The following is a 21,923-nucleotide window of genomic DNA, read 5'->3' as shown; positions in this document are numbered from 1 at the left end:
ATATCTAACAAGATTACTTTTTAGATTCATGATAAACTTTTACTTTAGGTTAATTCAGCCATTTACGATAAATAAGTGCACAGTGGGGCAGGAACGAAAATTAGCAAGACAAAACCTCTAGCGCTTTGGGAGTGCATTTCTTTTAGTTGCTATGCTCAGCAAAGTATCTTGGTTTTATCTGCGCCTTAAGTGGCGCTGCCATGTTAACTTTTTTATTTCGCATCCCAGAGGTTTGGTGTTTTCTGCAAAGTTTTAGAATGTTTCAAAATACGATAAGTTGTCGAAGACAGTTGAGCTCTATATCTTCAAGTAACAAAGTTATATCGATTATTATAAAATTCTGCTGAAAATCACTTTTTAAGTAGTGTTTGCCTTGTTTTCGTTAAATTTATCACTCACAACATAACAATCCTATCAGGACTGATGTTTTGCATCTATTATAGAAGACTTTGCAAATATTCAACACGTTTAAAGAGAAATATGAGCAAAAGTATTAAAAAAATTGTGATTCTAAAAATCAGTTTTCTCAGAAAGTTGCAAGTTATCTACGTTTTTAGTCTACCATATATGTCCTACCAAATGTGAAAATACGCTGGATGCATATTTTGATATATCTTGTTGTGAAATTGTGATGATTAACCGCCCGGAAGTCGTGTTAATGCTTCCCTAAGCGTGCAGCCGCTGATGCTCAAAGACGGTTTCGCTGGAGTAACTGAACTAGTGAATTCGTGTGACTGTCGGAAGGTTAGACGCAAAACAACAGTCCTGATAGAATTGTTGTTGTGAGTGATAAATTTAACGAAAACAAGGCAAACACTACTTAAAAACGTTATTGTCAGAGGAATTTTATACTAATCGATATAACTTTGTTACTTGAAGATATAGAGCTCAACTGTCTTGACAACTTATCGTATTTTTGAACGTTCTAAAACTTTGCAGAAGACACCAAACCTCTAAGATGCGGAATAAAAAAGTTAACATAGCAGCACCACCTATGCGGTGGAAATCTAAACTAATTTACATTTTCAGAATAAGGCGCAGGTAAAACCAAGATACTTTGCTGAACATAGCAACTAAAAGAAATGCACTCCCAAAGCGCTAGATATTTTGTCTTGTTAATTTTCGTTCCTGCCCAACTGTGCAGTACTGTTTAGCTGGATTGTCCAACATTCAATAAAATATAATATAATTTGCTCACGAAGAAAATATTTTCGACCGATTAATAGTGTCAGATACTGCAAATGATGCGAATCAAGAGTACCTAATGTAAATTTTCATTAAAAAGCTGTTTTTTCTGGACGAAGACCCTTATTTATTTATTTATAAAGGATTAGGCCAATAAATCAACAATTTGATGCAATAAAATGTAGAATAAACATATATTTGAAATTCCGCGCCCAAAAATTTTGGAACATAAATTTTTCAGGCGCACCAACATTTGAAGCGAAAATCAACTAGTTAAATTTACTGATTTAGCGTCATCTACAGTTGGTGTCACTGTTATTGAACAAGATTTAGATTTTAATATCTGAACTCAAATATGTATATGAAAATGGCATTCGTCGTTTTATGGAAGCTACCACAGCTACCTTTCATAAATAGGAACAATATCTCAAATTTACCCGGAATAATTTATAATCTGACGTACTCCTGGGGGTGAATTCACACCCAGTTGAAAAAACACTGTTAAGGACGACTCAGACGATACATCAGCTTCCGTCAACGTCAACGGAACGTCACCGTTCCGTCAGGATAAGTTACATGCAGTTAAATGGGGGCATTCACACATATCATCAACGGCACGGAACGTTTTGGCATGCGGCACGTGTGAACGGGCGCAAAAGAAAAGTATTTAACATATCCTGACGGAACGGTGACGTTCCGTTGACGTTGACGGAAACTGATGTATCGTCTGAATCGCGCTTAAAGCTTTCCAGTCACACGACTTGACGTGCTTTCTATAAAGCGCGATTCAGACGATACATCAGCTTCCGTCAACGTCAACGGAACGTCACCGTTCCGTTAGGATAAGTTAAATACGTTTCTCTTGCGCCCGTTCACACGTGCCATACGTCAAAACGTTCCGTGCCGTTGATGTTGTGTGTGAATGCCTCCATTTAACTGCATGTAACTTATCCTGACGGAACGGTGACGTTCCGTTGACGTTGACGGAAGCTGATGTATCGTCTGAGTCGTCCTTAACAGTGTTTTTTCAACTGGGGGTGAATTCACCCCCAGGAGTACGTCAGATTATAAATTATTCCGGGTAAATTTCGACTTATTATACTAACATTTCCATCGAATTATTGTCTCTATATCATAGAGTCAATAATTCGATGGAAATATTAGGATAACAAATTGAAATTTACCCGGAATAATTCATAATCCCACGTACCCCTGGGGGTTAATTCACCCCCGGTTGAAAAACATTGTTCTATAATGAATTTTTTTTATATCCTGGTGGATTCATTTTGGACTTCAGCCAAGGATGCAACACGATTTCTAGAACGGTTTGCCTCCTATCCAATAGAAATGGAATTTTCAGAAAATAAGCTTAGATATTTTCCAGCCCGATAAGCATACGTAATGCATCCAAAAAACCAAATGTTTAGTGAGAATAAAAAGAATATTATATTAGGTGACCAGTCTCTCACTCTACTTTAGCGCCCGTCCTCCTTACGTCCTGCTAATGGCAAAACCAATACGTTCTCTCCCAGCTGTCGGAAGGAAAATGTTATGACATCGCTGTTATAGCTATGAAACAGCTCCGCTCTTGGGCGGTCATGACATCTCGAAATCATAACATTCCCGAAGAACAAGTTCAAAACGAATTGGGCAATACCGTGTAAGTTCATTAATACACTGCACCACTCAGAAACAGCAATGTCTTCGGCTACTGTTGGTGACCGCAACGAAGTGAAGAGTTCCGCTTAACGCTCGTGTGTGTCATACCTCTCGCGGTAACCCGCAGCACTCATTAAGCCACTGATATGTTACAGCAGCATGTGGCAGCAGTGCCTGTGGCTGGTTGTGATTGTATGCAATTCGGTGCCAGTCGAATTTGATGTTAACGGTTCGCAAGCCTGCATTTGTGGCCCACCGTGTCAGTCAAGGAAGATGAGCGAGCGACGAATGTTTAAGGAAGAGTTTAAAAGTCGCGAATCAAGAAAAAAAATCGGAAAAATGGGACGAAAATTCCCGCAGAATGAGCGTTTATTACCGTATCCCTTTTGTGTTCGCTGGCTTGCTGGTGCTCACAATAAACGTGACATAAATAGTTTATTGTTCATTATTTTTTTGTTTTCTTGCTAACGGAACGTTTTTGACATTTCTGTTCATTTCAACGAATATAAAATGTGTCTCCGGAGACGGAAGTTATAATCAATTTAATTATATCTGAAAAATCATTTCACGCTATTTTAGGAGGTTCAGAATTGGGGTACTCATCTTATTCGAAAAAGATAAATATCGGGAACCTCCTTCTCGTACGAGTGAGTGAGAATTACAATGCCTGTACTAGAAGGTAATTGTCGTAGTTAAACGAAGGCTACAAGAATGAAATCCTTAGAGATATTTATGTTATACTTAACTGTCCCAGAGACAAGAACTGTCACCATAGAAAAGTTTTGTTCTATCAAACAGGAGTTGAGAGGGTGTAATCGATTACACCGGTGGCCAATTAATTTTCTTGTTGGATTTCGGAAGTAAGGAAAGTAATTCAAATATTATTTTGTTAGTAAAGCACAGCTGAACTCTTCATAGTTTAGTATCTATTTTGCTCGCTTCAGCACAAGGTAAAATCTCATCTCCAGTGCTCATGGCAACATTGTCATGGCCTTGTTTAACACCAGTTTCTATGCTGTCCGCTTTCGTGGGACTCTTTTCGAACAGTTTGTGAATACTTTCTAAATCGCGTCCTTTCGTTTCTGGGACACAGGTTATCACAAACACCACTCCTATGGCACACAGAATACTGTACAACCAGAATGTACCCGAAGTCGTGATGACCTTAAATTTAAAATAAATTTTGGTTTGAATATACAATTTTAGTATTGTTACTGCTTTTGGCAAAAATACTCACATCTTCTAAGGGGTGATAGGTTTTAATCACTATGAACATCACTGCTAAGTTGAAAGATCCAGCAAGCGAACTAAGCAGACTTCTCTGTGCGGTTGGGAATAGTTCACCCATCAGTAGGAATGGGATGCATCCGAAACCGATAGAAAATCCTACCATAAAGATTATCAGGCTCACCAGTGGAAGATAACTGAAAAAATCTGATTTATTAGGTGAATGTCAATATTAGACGAATTTTCTAAGTTACCCGAAGCAGGTATTTCCAACCGAGTTCAAATGAAAGGCGGCTCCCATCGAGGCCATCGCGAAACACATGATGACACCGGAAAAGATCAATAGTGGCTTCCGACCGGCACGGTCTACGACGAACAGGGCTGAGAAATTACTCAGCACCTGTACGGCACCAACAATGATCGTTGCGATGTGGCCGTCCATGGAGCTTCCCGCCGAACGGAAAATCTCAACGGTGAAGAAGATCACGGCGTCGATTCCACTCAACTGCTGAATCGAGAGTAAGGCAAGCCCGATTCCCAACGGCACGAGGACTGGCCTGCGAAAGAGGACTTTCCTGGAGAAAGGTTTCTCCTTCCTAGAAGGTAAGATAATTTATTAAATGCTTCTACTTCTGTGAGTTGTAAGATAACAATTTACTGCTCGTGCGCCATTCCATTAATTACTGCTTTTTGTATCTCCTGAGCCTTTGGATCGAACGTAAATCCCTGTAAATGAAGCCACTTTGCCGAGTGATGCGCTTTCTCGTAACGTTTTTTTGTTTTTAGCCACACTGGTGATTGAGGAAAACTAATCACTGCGACAAATAGGAAACCTAGAATTTTTAAGGGTTAGTACCGATTTTAGTTTGTGACAGATACGCAACTCACTCGCCACGCCACAGCATACCCACGCCAATAACCGCCACTCGATGAATTTCCCCAGTACGTAAGTAACCAGGATTCCGGCGGACATGGACAGTGCGGGTAATGATCCTATTACTCCTCGAATCTTCGGATCGCTGCATTCACTCACGTAGATCTGCGCCGACGGTAGCGTCAATCCGGCTCCGAATCCGGACAGCATCCGGGCTAGAAGTAAAATTTTCCAATCTTCCGCCGTCGCTATCAGAATCCATGCGGTGACCCAAACGGGTGACGTTAGCATCACTGTGTACTTTCGGCCAATTTTGTGCATCAGTGGGAATGCCACTAGACTGCCGAAGAAGGCTCCAAACGGCGGTATCGAACTGACCCAGGAGGCTATGTTTTTGTCCGGCAGCAGGCCAGGGTTGATTTCGTTCATCGATGGTACAGCAGGCGCCGAGTAGCCGCGTACCAGGCCGATGCAGAAGTAGGATAGTGAAACGGATAGTGAGAGCAGTGTCTGCGGAAGATTGCAATGAATAAAAGGTTTGTAAGGAGTTTATACTAGTTGTATGTAATCGTACCGTCGACGGTAAAAATGATGATGAGTTACGTTCTATCAACGATCATGCGGTAGGCTTGGGCGTAACGCCCAACTCCTACCAGCAGAAGGCAAAGGATTCATCACATTTCCTTTCGATCATGTCCATATGAGTCTGCTTAGAACTAGGTTTCCGTTCTAAGTTTATAACTGATTCGCTAGATGCGAGCTGAGATGCTATTTTTATGTGATACATTTTTAAGTTTTACTGTATACACTCCGTCATACTTTATGAAGTTTGCGTTACGACTCTTCAGAATCCGACACTAGCTTAGGGACATGACTAAGCACAAATGTGGTTTAAATCAATTTTCTCATAGGCTATATCCATAAATGACGTAGCATTTTTGAGTGATTTTAACACCCCCCTCTCCTATCTTAGCATTTCATCACAAACCTCTGTATACCCCCTGGTAATAACATAGCCCCCCCCTCTTGCCCCCCTATTTTTTTTAAAAAGATAAAAACGATGATAGTTAGATGAAACGGGTAAGATTGTCGTGAGTTCAGGTCAACTCCTATTCCCCTTTAAAAAAGCTACGTAGCATGACACGACCAATAACTCCCCTGTCGTCACACATCATCACAAAGTACAAACCTGCCCCTCCCCCATATAATGCTACGTCATTTATGAATCATTCCATAAAGGAGAAAAAATAGTTTTGCGAAATTTTTCTCCACCCAGGAGAAATATAGCATGGTGTATATTGTCTTGGCTTGCTAAGCCAAAGCAAGTTGCAACTTCATTAATTCTCTTCAGCTTAATATGAACTCCTTTTCTTGCGGGACATCACGCAGGACTAGGAGTTTGCTCAGAAGCACAAATAGTGTTTTCGTTTTTGGAGCTAGCGTCAATCCGTCGCTAGCTTAGTCATGTCACTAAGTTAGTGTCAGATTCTGATGAGACAAAGTCGAAACGCAAATTCTATAACTAATTTAGTTAATGGTTTTTTTGCCTTTAACATATACAAATGTGGTTTAAAATAGTTTTCTCCTCAGTGTAATTTGCTTACATTTTTCTCCCCTAAAGAGAAATATAGCACAGTATCTCAAAATCAACCACTAGCACTATTAGTAAGAAAATAATCACGAATGACGAGAAATCCACACTCGGGTGTGCAGATCATAAGCAACAAGACAGCTATATCGATGACAACATGGGCATGTACGACAATTTTTCTCACAACAACGGTTTTAACTCAAATTATCACCCATCGCCATTAGATGTAAATATAAACAATGCACTTCCCTCTTCAAGATTAAAAATTACCGCGCATTTCGAGATTCTATAAAATTTTAATTATGCACCTAACCGTGGTCAAATAAATGCGAACGCATGCAATATACTTTTTCGTATAAGATAACAAGTTATCTCGCAAAATGATATCTGAAATTTCACTTATGATATTAACCTCAATCATATACCTACCTGTACAATGAAAGCAGAATGTTATCACTAAAAATTAGTCTCATGTTAGCTAGGACAAGGTTTAGATGAACTGGTGTTGTTAGGTACCTATGAAGTTCGAGTTGCTTGCTCATCCAATAGCCGTTATATACACTTAAAACTAATATAATCATATAAGATTTACAATATCAAGAAATATGATAAGTAAATTATGTCAAAGGTACCTGAGATTTTTTTAAACAATTGCAGTTTTTAGTTTAGTTGACGCGTAAAAAATTACGGTTTAAATGGCAAATATTATCAAATAAATCAGCAAATACGCATAACAAAATTTGCAATGCAATTGGTGTATTGATCTTGTAGGATACACGCTCCCTAATTCATCTCAGTTCCTCTATTCAACTTCAACTTCTTTTCTGAGTGCTTAACTTCAAATACAACACCATTTCATAAAATTAACCTATATTTTTATAGTTTTTCAATCATCATTATTTACTAAATTTTGGTTTGAATTATCCCGACTTTCTCCCTACACACTGTTCGCATATAATAAAAAGCACGCATAAGTTTGCCAAATTTATATACGTAATCGTTGATTTATTTGTTTAACAGAGTTTTAACCGAGAAGCCTTATTATTTTGTTATACAAGCTCTAGAAAAAAATAGAATTAAGGTGCTTCAATAAGATGACCCAGAGAAACTCAAAAATTTCCATTTTACAATAAATTAAATAACTTTCACATTTTTTTATCCGATAAGTACTTATTTTAATTGGTTATTAGCAGGTTTTAAGTTCATAAACATGATTTTTAAGAACTATTAGTAGATCTAAAACAAAATGTTCAGATGACCGAAAGTACATTCATTCACCTTTAATTTAACGAAACAATATTTTATATTAATGCACAATAACTGAAGATATTTGAATTTTACTCATCATATTTCTTATTTTAAAGGTGAAATTCATATTTAACTGTAGCTTAAAAAGTGTTCTACTACAATTTTTTACTTAATTTTCGTATTCAGCATTCGATTTACATTGAAAATGAGCATCAGCTTAATGAGTTAAGAAATGCTGTAAACTAGTGTTATTGTCTATTATTCATTAATAGCTGGTCACAATTTCATATATATGTTTTCTAAGGTAAAACATGTAACCAGTTTGAAATGTTTTTGAATCAAAACTGTTCACTTTATTGAACAAAACATTTAATTTTTTTCTGTAACGCTTTTTTCTGTAACTTTGCTATCCCTCAATGACATAGGATTACTATAGAATATCATCCTACAATGGTGTGTCTTCTTATGCTTCAGTGGCAGGTAACAAGGCCAAAATAACGGCTACCACGCCTACAAACTCGTTTGCATCCAACGCTTCCTTTAGTCCAATGGATCTAGGTAGCGCAACGGAAGAAAAATTGAACTTCTTGCTAGAATCTATGATGCAGCTGATGATTTGAATGTTAAATTCTACCTCCATGTTTGAAGCTTTTCAAACAGGGTTAGAATTTGCTAACAAAATTGTAATTAAATTAAAGTTTAATAATGACTTTAAATCATCATTTAAATTTATTAAATTGGAATGCTCGTTCATTAAAAACGAGCGAAAACGATTTTTTTAATTTCTTGAGGGCACATCATGTGCATATAGCCGTTGTAACTGAAACTTTATTAAAACCAAATATTAAATTGAAAAGTAACTCTAATTATGTTATTCATCGATTTGATCGAATTGTTGCATTCGGCGGAGGAATCACAATAGCGGTTAATCGCAGGATCAAAAATTCCGTTACAGGTGATCGAAAGTTTGGGGATCGAAGTTGAAACCGATCTTGGTATCATTTTTATTGCTGCAGCCTATTTGCCTTTTCAGTGCACTGGCGAGCAAATTAATTTCTTGAAAGGAGACTTAAAAAAACTTACAAGAAATTGGTCGAAATTCTTCATAATTGCTGATTTTAACGCCAAACTCCGATCCTGGAATAATACTCAAAGCAATTCCAATGGTTAACTACTTTTTAATGATTACTGCTATTTGTCTGTAAGGAATCCATCAACAATTGATTTGGTTTTGACAGATCTATGTCACGAATTGGTTACACATGCTGACTTTGATTCTAATCACCTTCCAGTAACTTTTTCACTTTCTCGAGAAGCTGTTTTCAATCCCATTAGCTTGTAACCGATAGGTTCCCAAATTGCAACTTGTGTGCTCCACCACAAGTCAACATTAACCCCGATGTACCCTATTGTACTCGGTTGCGAGATTCCCTCTCTTTTACGCTCTTGCGGTCTCTCGCTCTCATAAGATATAAATGAGCGAACTGAAAGCATCTTGTGAGGGCCGGGTATATTGGATAAGATCAGTGTCGTATCCTCTATTCTGACCGGTGCGTCCTCACGCTACATGATATGCTCGATTATGGCTGTGTGACAACTGAGATGTTCTGATCATTCCACCGATGGAGCCATTAGCGTCAGTGTTGCCAAACAGAATGGACCTGCCAAATCTTCATTTGTCGTAGATATTCGGATGTTTTCGGTCTTTCTCGCAATTTCTACGCACATAAATAGCTTGGCTCGGCTAAAATCGATCTCTTTCGGTCCGTGGCTTATTACCAGTTTCGTAGTGCGCGACGGTGATTAAATTCGTAAAATTAGGGAAGAGTAACTAACTCTTAGTACAATTAAAACGATCTAAACAGTTCTGTTTTAAAAGGTTAATGATACGATACAAACACGTTAAAATGTAATAGATAGAATTAAAATACGCGCATCCATTGTTCAGGATACCCAAGAAAAAGGTCCAGCCAGGGCCTTTTTCTTTTTGTTCTTTTGGAACAGTGTTCCAAAGTATCATCCACAGATTCGACAAGCAATAAAACCTCGATCGTCACCCGCCATGTTGGGATTGAGTGAGCACGGATCGACAGAAGCAACCGCATGTTAACGCGAATAGCCGCCATTGCAGAAGTATTTCGGCGTCGAAAAGTGATATTCCACCAGGAAAATCGCGTGCTGATGCGAATAGCCGCGAACTTAGCAACGAACAATAAACAATTGCTACCAACTTTACGAGCCTGATGGAAAGTTCGATCATCAAATTTGTTTGGCAAGGTTGCCAAAAATGAAGGGACCGTTCTTTCTTCTTTACTTCAAAAGATCTAGTATACGATGTACCATGGAATTTGGAGTACTTCTTCTTGAGTTGGTAATCTCGATTAATCTATGATCGTTAGCTAGTTAGTCTCCGCAGCGCTGTCTTCCTATGTATCCTCCGTCTTTTTGATGTGTATATTGCAATGTAGTGAATTACCAAGAACAACAAACCAGGTAGAATCCTGGCATAGCCAGTTGTCGAAACTTGTTTGAGCACCACATGTGTGAACATGGAAAACGATTGACGAACTTCGTTTGGAACAGAAAGCTGGTAGTGTGTGGGCAATTAATGATAATATTATTGCTTTTGTAGCAATAATTCCCGAAAAAAATATAAATCCCACAAGTTCTTTTTACGATGTTAACTGCAATCAGATGCAGTCCAACGTGGTTCTATAAGTTTTAGCTAAACATTCCCTAGAAAATATAATGTCGAAGAGGTTTCCCAAGAAAATGCAATTACCAAACAAAACCATTCTGATTACAATATAAATATCCGGAAATAATTTCTCAGAATGTACCGTTCACCAGAGTATATTGCCAATGATTGATATTTCAAAATAAAACCCATTTATAAAAAGCATGGGTAATAAAAGAAAATTAAAATAAAAAAGTCAGGCTTAACCCTTTCATGCCCAACTTTTTGTAGTGCATGTAGGCTTTCAAAACTATTTTTCCTTGAAAACGGTGGGGTTTTCATAAAAATAGGTGCTTTCCTCGCAGTGCTAGAAGCTGCTCAATTTTTACCTTCCAATGTTCAATACAATTCTCCTAAAATATTTACAATAGTCCAATTGCGTGGAAAACGTGGCCAAAGACGGTCTAAATTGATAGGTTTTATCAGTTTTCAATAGTATTGCAACATAAAGAAGATATGTGAAAAATTCGTTTTCAGTCGTTGACGTAAACTGTCTCTGGCAGCACTGCTTCTTCGGAATCCAATCAGACTAATTGCAATAACTTCAGTTCTAGAGCTGATCTTAAAAACTGCTAATACTCAAATGGAAGGCAAAAGTCACATTAATGAGCCTTACTTATTTTTGTGAGAAAATCTTGCCTCAATCAAAAGTTATAGCTGTTAAAAATCGTTGTTGTCCACAAACCACATGGGCATGGATGGGTTAATATAACCGCCAGCCACAACCATTTTCGGTTGTTATACTGCTCTAGCGCATGCGGCCTAACTGCATAGCCGAGGCCAAGGATCCGAAGCGGCGTAAATCCGCTGAGGATCCGCCGGACGAGGTGGCCGCCGTCGGAAGCGGCGGCCTCTCGCAAGCAAACCTGTGATCCACTGGTTTGCCCGGATTACTCAAACATAGGGGCTTAAATTAGTTTACGTCCGACGGAGCGGAGCGATGTCGGACAGCACTTGACATAAAGCGATGTGCCGTAGCCACATTAGGCGTTGCTTTTATTTATTTGTTCCATTACAACAACGAGAAAAGTGTTGTAAATATTCTAAACATTATTATTGCAAGTTTTAAAAAATCGTAAAAAATCACCCTTCATTGAAAGTTTTCAGTTACAACCGCTATACATATTTATCATTATCTTTGGTCCATTCGGCCTAATGACTCATTCGGCCTAATGACCTATTCGGCCTAATGACCCTTTCGGTCTAATGGCAGTCGGCCTAATGGCATTCGGCCGAACGACATTTGGCCGAACAACATTCGGCCTACCGGCTTCCGGCCTAATGACCCAGCACCTTTTAATCATGATCATGATGTACAAAATAAAGCTAACATTGATACGGCATTGTGAAATTTAAGTGATTCTATAGTTGATGCTAGAAATTTATCAGTACCAACAACACAGATAAAATACTCCTATTATTGACGACGATCTTCAACTTCTGATTCGCTTGTAGAATGTTCGAAGACATCAATATCAAGGTTCTCGTGATCTTGCTACATTAGATACATTTCAGTATCTATCAGGATCTACAAAAACAAATTAATCATAGATTCACACTTTTAAGAAATGAAAATTTCGCGAAAGAGGTTGAACAAATCAAGCCATATTCTAAACCTATCTGGAATCTTTCTAAGGTTCTTAAGAAATCTCAGAAACCAATTCCAGCTTTAAAGGAAGGTGACCACACACTTCTTACAAACGAAGAAAAAGCTCAAAAACTTGCTCAGCAGTTTGAGAGCGTACATAATTTTAATCTCAATGTTGTGAGTCCTATTGAAAACGAAGTCTTACAAAAATATGAAAACTTTTCAAATCTAGTATTATCTCTAGACGAGATTGTTGAAACAAACTATGATGAGATCAGATCCATCATGAAAAAGTTGAAAAATATGAAAGCTCCAGGTTATGATGGAATTTTAAACATTCTTCTTAAAAACCATCCCGAAATCACCATGAGATACTTGGTCAAAATATTCAACAAATGTTTTGAATTAGCATACTTCCCTGAAAGATGGAAAAATGCCAAGGTTATTCCTTTTTTGAAGCCAGTCTTGAGTTTTCGTATTATCTGCAGTCGACTGCAACGAAGCTTGAATATTTTCAATGATTATCTTAAAAAAATGGAAAATTTCCATTAAAGCGACAACAACACAACTGATTGTGTTTCCGCATAAGCCTGGAGCTTCTTCTCTTAAACTAAATCCACGGTGTTCCTAAAACCGTTATCAACAAAAAAATGCCCATAAATTTGTCATACGGCATTCGAAAGATACAGTATCCAAGCATCTTGTCAGTGAATTTCAAAATGATCCATCGAGAGATTCGAGAGAAATTGCGATTTCTTGAGCGTTTTTTCAAAACGTCATATCTGCAATGAGTTACTCTCTTTGTTTACTTTCTCTTCTGTTAATAATTCGGTCACTTTAACATTCATCCTTCAACTCTTTGCATAATATACTAGTTAAAACCACCGTCTTTCGATCTGTACTGTAAAATAAGTGAAAAGTGTTGAAGTGACGCCGTAAAAATCGAAAGAGAAAGTAAACAAAGAGAGTAACTCATTCAGGGTTGTTAATGCGATGGATTCAACGTTATCGTTTCAACGCAATATCGTTGAATCGATAATTTTTCTATTGAATTCAACGGCGTTGATTTTGGCGTTAATTTCATGGTTCATCGTCAACGCTCTTCGATGAATGTAACGTTAACGTTAACGAAAATTTTGCGTTGATTTCTGTTTTGAGCACGTATAGAATGGTGCTTATGCTATCTAGTAGATGTATTTTTTATATATGTATAATACATATTATCTTTGAATAAATGATGTTTCGTACTGACTAAAACGCTACGCCAACTTAAACCTATTTTAGTTTGAACATTTCTCTACTTATATTAAAGTCGAAAAGGTGAACCGCCTTAACTCATATAGACGCCGGGCCACACTTATGTTAGATATAAAATAATTGATATTTGATTTTCATTGGACAACCAGACTACCAAAAGGATCCAAACATAAGTACAGCTAAAATATTTCTAAAGAAATCTAATTAAAGACGTCATATCAGTAACGAAATGAATATGGGTGAGGCTTGCACGACGAAATAATTTTATCAAGTAGACCTAAACTTCTCTATGCCATTCGTATTGTCACCTGAAAATAGCGTCACTTCTGTGGTCTGCCATAGTCACGGAACGATAGAAAAGTGTTGAAATCAACATTTTAACAGCAATCATTCTATCTTGTGTACACTCCTGAAGCAATAACTAGTCGCATTTAAACAGATTGTTGTGAATTTTGGTAGTGGCAAATATTTAATAAGTTTAATAATAAACTATATTAGAAATGAACAAAACTTTGAATTTCAAATTTTGCTGCATATTGACAGCTCTTCCCAAGATAGGCTCTTCGTGAGAATTTTTGAATTTACCATGAATAACGTTTTTATGTGGCGAAATAAAGAATTTCTTTTTTTTATTAGTTACTTTTTTATGTTTTTAACGACATTCAATTAGCAAGGGACTGAAAATTGGAGCATATTTTTCAAAATTAAGAGCCATAGTACTCAAGGGAGAGCAAGGACGCTTTTCTAAACTTTCTTCCTTCACCTCCTTGCTCTCTCTTGAGTACTATGGCTCTTAATATTGAAAAATATACTTCACTTTCCAGTCCCTTGATAATTGAATGTCGTTAAAAGAATTAAACATAGTATTCAATTCGACCATATTCAATTAAAAACCTCAAAAAAATTAAAAATAGTACTCAATTCACCCATATTCAATTCATAACCATTCATAAATTACAGATAACGACAATCGCTAAGACAAATTATGGGCCACAGAATTTTATATTCGATTATCTTCCATACACAACTGGTCTTGAAATAAGCTGTGCCGTTAATATTTATAGATTCGCGAAATGTTCATGTTTCACTTTGAAAGAAATGAAACCCATGATTAGTGCGGTCGTTTTAGCTACGCTATCAAACTTCATACAAAAGGATACAATACAACAAAGAATCATTATTTGTATCCTGCACAAGAAATGCGAGGATTGGAAAAAAAATCTCTTAACCCCCCAGAAGTCGCGCTTATGGCCCACTGAACGAGCAGCCGCTGGTGCCCTAAAACGATTTCGCTAGATTTTCAGAACAGCGTGCACGCAGTGAACTAGCCCGACTGCCGGAAGGTTGAAAAAATAAAGGCGAATTATATTATGCGGATGTAGCTAAGAGAAATTCGCTCCGATATTTCTAACTTTCAAATGTTTTGCCTCATCTCAATTGCCATTAAAATAAGTTTCATTTTAGAAACATTTGGTTTACCCTCAAAAAGGCAGCGGTTTCAGAGGCCCGGCTAGTTACAGTTCTCTTCTTTCAATGAACTTGTAATTTGAAATACAAATGATCGAGCTTTTTGGGCTTTCGATTCTCTCACTGATAACGCGACAAAAAAGAAGCTTTCGCTTTCATTGGATCTTAGCAGCAATGCTTCTTGAAGTCACAATTATAGCCTGCCTTTTTGAGGGTTAAAAATTGTTTTCTGAAATTAATCGTTTCCGCGAAATGATACGTAGTCATTTTCATTGAATGTATTGAGCAGTTTCACGCCTGTTCAGTTATGGGGGCCCCTCAGTTTAAGGCTCAAGTTACCTCAAGGCTTGGTAGTGTGCGTAAGAAAAATTGTGTTCAGCTTTGCCACCAGATTATCCATTTAAACCTTTTCAAAACTCTAAAAGAAGAATATCAGTCGATTTATTAGATCATCAAGATTTAATTCATGCAAAATACCTGCTGGAAAAACCATCGGCTTAGCTAAATGGTGCTTTTGAAAAAGTGGCTGTGGTTTTTTCATTGCGCAGTTGTGTTGCGTACCCCAGCACGGTGTGGTAGTGTGACAAAAAATTACAGCCACTTTTTCAAAAGCACCATTTAACGAATCCGATAGTTTTTCCAGCAGCTATTTTGTATGATTTGAATCGTTGTGATCTAATAAATCGGCTGATATTCTTCTTTTAGAGTTTTGAAAAGATTTAAATGGATAATCTAGTGGCAAAGCTGAACACAATTTTTCCTACCCATACTACCCAGCGTTCAAATCTAACACATGCTCAAAAAAGGTAACTTGAACCTTAATAGTATCCAGGGACGCTAAGTAGTTTTAACATGGCTCTGGCCGATGTATATTCTCGATACTATGACGCCACCTGCTATTCAGCTGATGATACATGGGACATGAAGGTTCCATGATCGATCGCCTTTGCATGTGGAGACATCTACTGGCCACCAAGATCGCGCGATTTGGATTTGTTTCATTGGGTCTATGCCTACGTTAAGAATGCTCCTACAACTAACCTCAGAATCTGCATTTTAATTAAAATTAAAAATATACCTTCTTACAGAAATATTTTTAAATATAAATTTAAACTTCATGTGAATAAATTATACAATTTCTTCGATGGAAAAAATACTTTCAACAAAATTCAACGCAAAATTTTCCGATAACGCTAATGTTGAATTCAACGAAGTGCGTTGACGATGACGATGAAATTAACGTAAAAATCATCGCCGATAATGGCGCTAAATTCATCGTTATCGGCGCTAAAGTTGAATTCAACGTTAACAACCCTGAACTCGTTGCAGATATGACGTTTTGAAAAAACGCTCAAGATTTGAAGTTTTATGACACGTTTCATAAGGCTACCAGCAAACACTCACGGGTGTGGTCCTATCTCTATAAACAAAAAAAAAAAATTTGTCTACTTATTTAGTATATGGCATTCGAAAGATATGGTCATCAAGTATATCCCCTGCAAGTTGGAAAATATTTCATTGACGGAATCGAAATTTGTAACGGTTTGGATGTGGAATGCGGTCATAGATGGGTTTTCTACCAGACTTCAAGCGTGAATCCATGTTTGTCCATTGACTATTTAGATCGTTTATACGTGTCGCGGTTTTTAAAGGAAAACCTTACCATTTAATACATAAATATAATGTACAAAAGATGTTATTTATATGGTGCACTGAAAAAATATGAAAATAGGGTTGTCTACCAAACGTTAAATATAATGTGTAAATTTAAAAAAATGGATAAAAGTTGGAATGTTTACTTCAAAAGACCATATCTCAATGGTTTGTTGACCGATTCTAATTATTTTTTCATTATTGAATAGGTAGACGTTTCATCGTTAATTTTCATTAAGAAGAATATAAAATAGAGTCATCTACATCAATAAAAAGACAATTTAATTGATCTCAACTATATGCATTATCATTATTTAATGAATATTTTTGTATAAAAAATAGCGGCCTAACCATTTTTATATACTAGTTGATTGCAATTGCTGTAGAAACAATTGAATGTCAAATTCTCATGATAAGTTCAATTCGACAATAAAACTGACAATAGCAGATGAACTTGTGCCAATAACATCCCCTTCGACCAGTTTTAACATCTATCAACCCAACTAGCGAATCACGATTATAAAAAATTTCCAACAAAAACCGTATCATAACATAAATTGATCTGAATCAGCAAATATCTTCATATTTGTTAAATTTATGGTTTTATTTTTCCATGATTTGTAGTTTCAACTAATGTATAGAAATTGATAGGTCGTCGTTTTGAATATAAAGATATTCACTAAATAGTGATAATACATATAGTTGAGATCAATTATATTGTCTATTTATGAATGTAGACAACTCTATTTTATATTCTTCTTAATGAAAATTAACGATGAAACGTCTACCTGTTCAATAATGAAAAAATAGTTAGAATCGGTCAACAAACCATTGAGATATGTCCTTTTGAAATAAACATTCCAACTTTTATCCATTTTTTTAATTTACACATAATATTTAACGTTTGGTAGACAACCCTATTTTCATATTTTTTAGTGCACCATATAAATAACATCTTTTGTACATTATATTTATGTAATTAAATGATAAGGCTTTCCTTTAAAAACCGCGACACGTTTAAACGATCTAAATAGTCAATGGACAAACATCGATTCACGCCTGAAGTCTGGTAGAAAACCCATCTATGACCGCATACCACATCCAAACCGTTATAACTATAGATTCCGTCAATGAAATATTTTCAAACTTGCAGGGGATATACTTGATGACCATATCTTTCGAATGCCATGTACTTAATAAGTAGACAAATATTTTTTTGTTTATAGAGATAGGACCAAACACGTGGGTGTTTGCTGGTAGCCTTATGAAACGTGTCATAAAACTTTAAATCGCAATTTCTCTCGAATCTCTCGATGGATCATTTTGAAATTCACTAAGAAGATGCTTGGATACTGTATCTTTCGAATGCCGTATGACAAATTTATGGTCATTTTTTTGTTAATAATGGTTTTAGGAACACCGTGAAATCATAACCATATTATTAAATTTAACGGCTTGAATTTAACGTGGTCAGATCAAGTTAAATACTTGGGTTAGATTTGCGATAAAAAACTTACTTTTAAGGATCACATTGAAGGAATCCAAACAAAATGCAACAAATAAATAAAATGCCTATCCCCTTTTATAAATAGGAATTCTAGGCTCTGCCTAAAGAACAAACTATTAATTTATCAACAAATATTTAGACCGCCAATACTAATAGCAGTGCCGATCTGAGCAAGTTGTTGTGCTACTAGGAAGAAAACGCTTCAAAGGATTCAGAAAATAATTCTGAAAATGATTTTGAAGCGTCCTCCCCGGTTTAGCAGAAACAAGTTGCACAGACTCGCAAACATAGAAACATTAGAAATTATGACGAACAGTATAATAAGAAATTTCCGACAAAAATCGTTACAATCACCAATTGCAACGATTAGCTTTCTTTTTACTTTATAAGTTTATAAGATTTGTTTAGCTCCTTTTTCACATGACAAGTAGGTTTGAAACTTCATACTGCAAAAATAACTTAGCATATCTTAATAATAATCAACCGAATCATGTAAACAATAGGGATGAAGAGTCACCACTTGTGGCTGAACACCCAATATACTAAATTAGAAATGTAATGTAAACAAAATAGTATAACCAAATTGAAAATAATATAAAAAAGTATTCCTTGCTGCATGAACAAAATCGTTATCTGAATAAAATTTCATGTATAAAGGAACTGTATACGGGGGATTTCCGAAAGCTTGAGCTTCAATTTCATCTTCCATAAGAGTGCTACCGTGCAAACGGAAGGACGGACATGGCAATATTTAACATTAACACTCACTGTGGTCAATTTTAAATTTTGAATTTGGTTTCCTCTGCTTCACCAATAAATCGTCGATTTCTGGAACGTTTTGCGTATCCGTCATTCAAACGTTTTCAGAATTATAACCCGTATATTACAAATCTGTAGCACGGTGCTCTTCGTTAATTCCATATTGACGATTATCACGTAACTCAGACTGCCTGTGAGAAATTTCCTGTTACTTGTTCCATCTGCCATCTCTAGTTTCGTAATGACTTCCAATGTATTTTTCGTGTTAAAAACTACTGTGTTGGTACAGATAGTGAGGCGCTTATCATATAAACAGAAAAGCATCGTAGCATAAGGGAATTATAGTGTCAATGCTGTTTTGCCGAGGAAAGTATTAATAGATGGTAATGAGTTATATTTATTGGTAGAAGAGATGCTCCCACTGAAGAAACAAAATGTCATACTAGTTGAAAAAGCTTTTAATTAGTTTGCCTGAAAAAACTGGACCATTTATAAGAATCTCTGAAAGATCAGAGAATTTTATATTCATGAGCCAATATCCTGCAGAGAGATAACACTCCGGTTTTATGGACGCAACAGTAATAGAAGAGGTAATTTGGAATAATTTTGGTTGACACAAAACAGAGCAGAAACACATCCGCTGCTGGTTTACAATAGTCTAATCACTTGGAGGTGCACACCATTGAAAAGTTTTCACGCATAGCAAAAAAAAGTAAATACCCGAGTGAACACAAAGCGCGCTTTGAAACGAAACAAATGATACTGAAACGATATTTTAATGAAAGAAAATTTCAGAATAAAAATATTTAACAGTCTAATATAATTTAATCCTTTCCATTATTTTCAATTTTTCAATGTATCGCGGCTCAGAGACACATCCATGAAAATTTCAGAAGTAGCTAAATTAAATCATAACGGAGCTTACCAACCATATTAATACGGTTAAAAAATTAATCTGGGGTGACATTGCGCATCTCGAAAATTTTTCTGCTTTCGATTTTGATCTTTTAACCGTTGAAACGATAACAACGATAACAATATGAGTAATCATCACCTGCAAAATCACAACATCAAGGTAAGTTCTTAATTTGATATTAGACTTTGCTCGGGTATCCCCAGAGTAGTAATGCATTCTAGTGAACATTTCGAGCACTTGTTGATTATTGATCCGTTCTGTTAGTTTAGCCTAAACACGTATACGAAACCACTCCTCGTGGAATTGATCGTTCGTCACTAACCTGCTTCAAAGCAGCCATCGTAATTTTCGACTCAGAATCCATCTCGAAAGCCTTTGTTGCAACTGCGTGTTGAATGTTATTAGTACTGTAACAGACTCTACACACTGCTACTTTTTGTTATCAAGTTAAAATCACTGCACATTTTTCCACTCCGGGTGCTACCGGTCTTCCACTCGACAGCTTGTTCGGTTGTGTTTCACTTTACGCTTGACATTTACAAATTTACTATTCCTCCCGTTTGTACCAAACGTGCCAAATTTGATTGCCGAACTTTGATGTTGGTTCGATGTAGACCAACAACAGGTGATTCCCGGCGGAAAAAAAAGTTTACTCGTAAAAGCCTCAACGAAACCGGCTTTTTCCGGTGTGCGGTTAACTCCTACCTATAATACCCGGTTCGCGGCACATGTTTCAATCACTTTCTCCCGGGTCAAACGTGCCCTCGTGATTTGCGAGTTATATTCCGACAGTTTGAGTTTAATCCGCGATCGGATGGCGTTGGCCACACGTTAGGACAGAAGCGGTATAGCGACGCGTTATTGCCCGTCGAGTGTTCGTCTGTGACTGACCGCTGGAACAGATCATCTGGACATGGTTTAGTCAAGAGCTATGCGGTTCTGGAAGTAGTACTTATTTATTGAGATGCAAAGTAGCTAGAAGTGAATGTCACGTTCGCAGAAGCACATGGGTAGTGGGCTGTGCTTTCGGTGGCGTATCGTTTAAGTATGTGTATGTGTGTTCGAAAGTCCTGTTGGCACGTGATGAAGAGGAGTAAAGTTTGATTGAGTGATTTTTTGAAAAAATGAACGGGTGGGGTTCCATGATGAATTGAGAAAAATTTAAGGTAAATAGCTAGGGTTGAAGTTAGTGGGTGACAGAGCACCATTTTTCAAATTTTCAGCTTTTCTGCCGTATTATTTTTTTGGTTTGAAATTCTACAAGCATTGGCGTGCGCAGGGCCTTTCAAAAATTTGGTATCGAGAAAGTGTTAACAAGAGAGGGTTTTATGGACAACATATCCCAAAATCACAGCGTTCCTTACACTATGCTATACTTCTTCTGAATGGATAAAAACTTAGGAAAAAACTATTTTTCCTCCATCAAGAAGAATTTTTATTAATCCTGCTTTGCGCGTGCAAAACACTAAACCTATAACTGAATTAGTTATAGAACTTGCGTTTCTACCTCGTCTCATCAGAATCCGGCACTAAGTTAGTGACAGGAGTAAGCCTTCTATTTAAGTTTTCTTTAACGCTTGTCATAATATGAAAGAGATTTTGCAAAGCTTTTTTTGCTATACCCTACCATGACTCGAGTAAGATCAACACCATTTTGAATGACAATTAGCATACCTAACCATTAGTCAAAAATATGAACAATAATTAAACAAAAGTAGATAGATATGATTCTAGATCTATTTGGTGTTACTTGCTTACTGCACAGAAAAATAAACATTATCTATCATTACTTCACATGTTTTCTTCAAAGAAGTTTCATTCATTGAAAAACTAATGCAATTTATGTTCAGTACAATATAATTGAAAAATATATGACGTGTAATATCATATAAATAAAAGTGTAGAATTATACTTTTGATGCTTTAATTATGTGCATTCATTTTATCTTAATTTTAAATCAAATTATCGGGTGAAGCAAATTGTAGTCCTTGAGATTTACATGTCGTTCAAATTCTATTATTTTTGTTCCAGAGACGAGTTTTTCTTTAATCTGCTGATTCATTCGTACGGTGACTATCAGACCTACAGAACGTTCTTCATAGTATAGAGCGAAGCTCGCTAATCCGCTTCCTCCGTTCACCGGCTCTTCGAGGTATTGTTTTTTCATCTTTTGTGCCTGCGCGTTAACCGTTATTCGACGAGCTGATCAGTAGCAGTGTTTCGTTTCTCGTGAGCTGACTGAATACCGTTATACA

At 36.7% G+C, this 21,923-nt stretch overlaps 1 protein-coding gene across 1 annotated transcript; it reads right to left on the bottom strand.

Annotated features, from left to right (window-relative positions):
* Positions 1–3,725: 3,725 nt before the first annotated feature.
* On the bottom strand, positions 3,726–20,608 carry LOC131691376 (facilitated trehalose transporter Tret1-like). Its single transcript, XM_058977710.1, has 6 exons — positions 19,991–20,608; positions 4,960–5,455; positions 4,730–4,904; positions 4,326–4,667; positions 4,082–4,268; positions 3,726–4,008 (listed from the first exon to the last, which is right to left on the bottom strand). The coding sequence occupies exons 1-6, from the start codon at positions 20,030–20,032 to the stop codon at positions 3,757–3,759; spliced, it is 1,494 nt and encodes a 497-aa protein (XP_058833693.1). The 5' UTR covers positions 20,033–20,608; the 3' UTR covers positions 3,726–3,756.
* Between the last annotated feature and the right edge of the window lie 1,315 nt (positions 20,609–21,923).

Source organism: Topomyia yanbarensis, chromosome 3 (assembly GCF_030247195.1).
Source record: "Topomyia yanbarensis strain Yona2022 chromosome 3, ASM3024719v1, whole genome shotgun sequence".
NCBI classification, from domain to species: Eukaryota; Metazoa; Arthropoda; class Insecta; order Diptera; family Culicidae; genus Topomyia; species Topomyia yanbarensis.
The sequence above is the reverse complement of the archived record's forward strand: the minus strand, read 5'-3'. Positions and strand labels throughout refer to the sequence as shown.

Coding starts and splice junctions, on each gene's coding strand:
- LOC131691376 (XM_058977710.1), bottom strand. CDS start 20,032: ATGGATTCTGAGTCGAAAATTACGATGGCTGCTTTGAAGCAG. Junction 4,905..4,959: donor GGTATGCTGTGGCGTGGCGA/GTGAGTTGCGTA, acceptor TAAAAATTCTAG/GTTTCCTATTTGTCGCAGTG. Junction 4,668..4,729: donor AATGGAATGGCGCACGAGCA/GTAAATTGTTAT, acceptor CTTACCTTCTAG/GAAGGAGAAACCTTTCTCCA.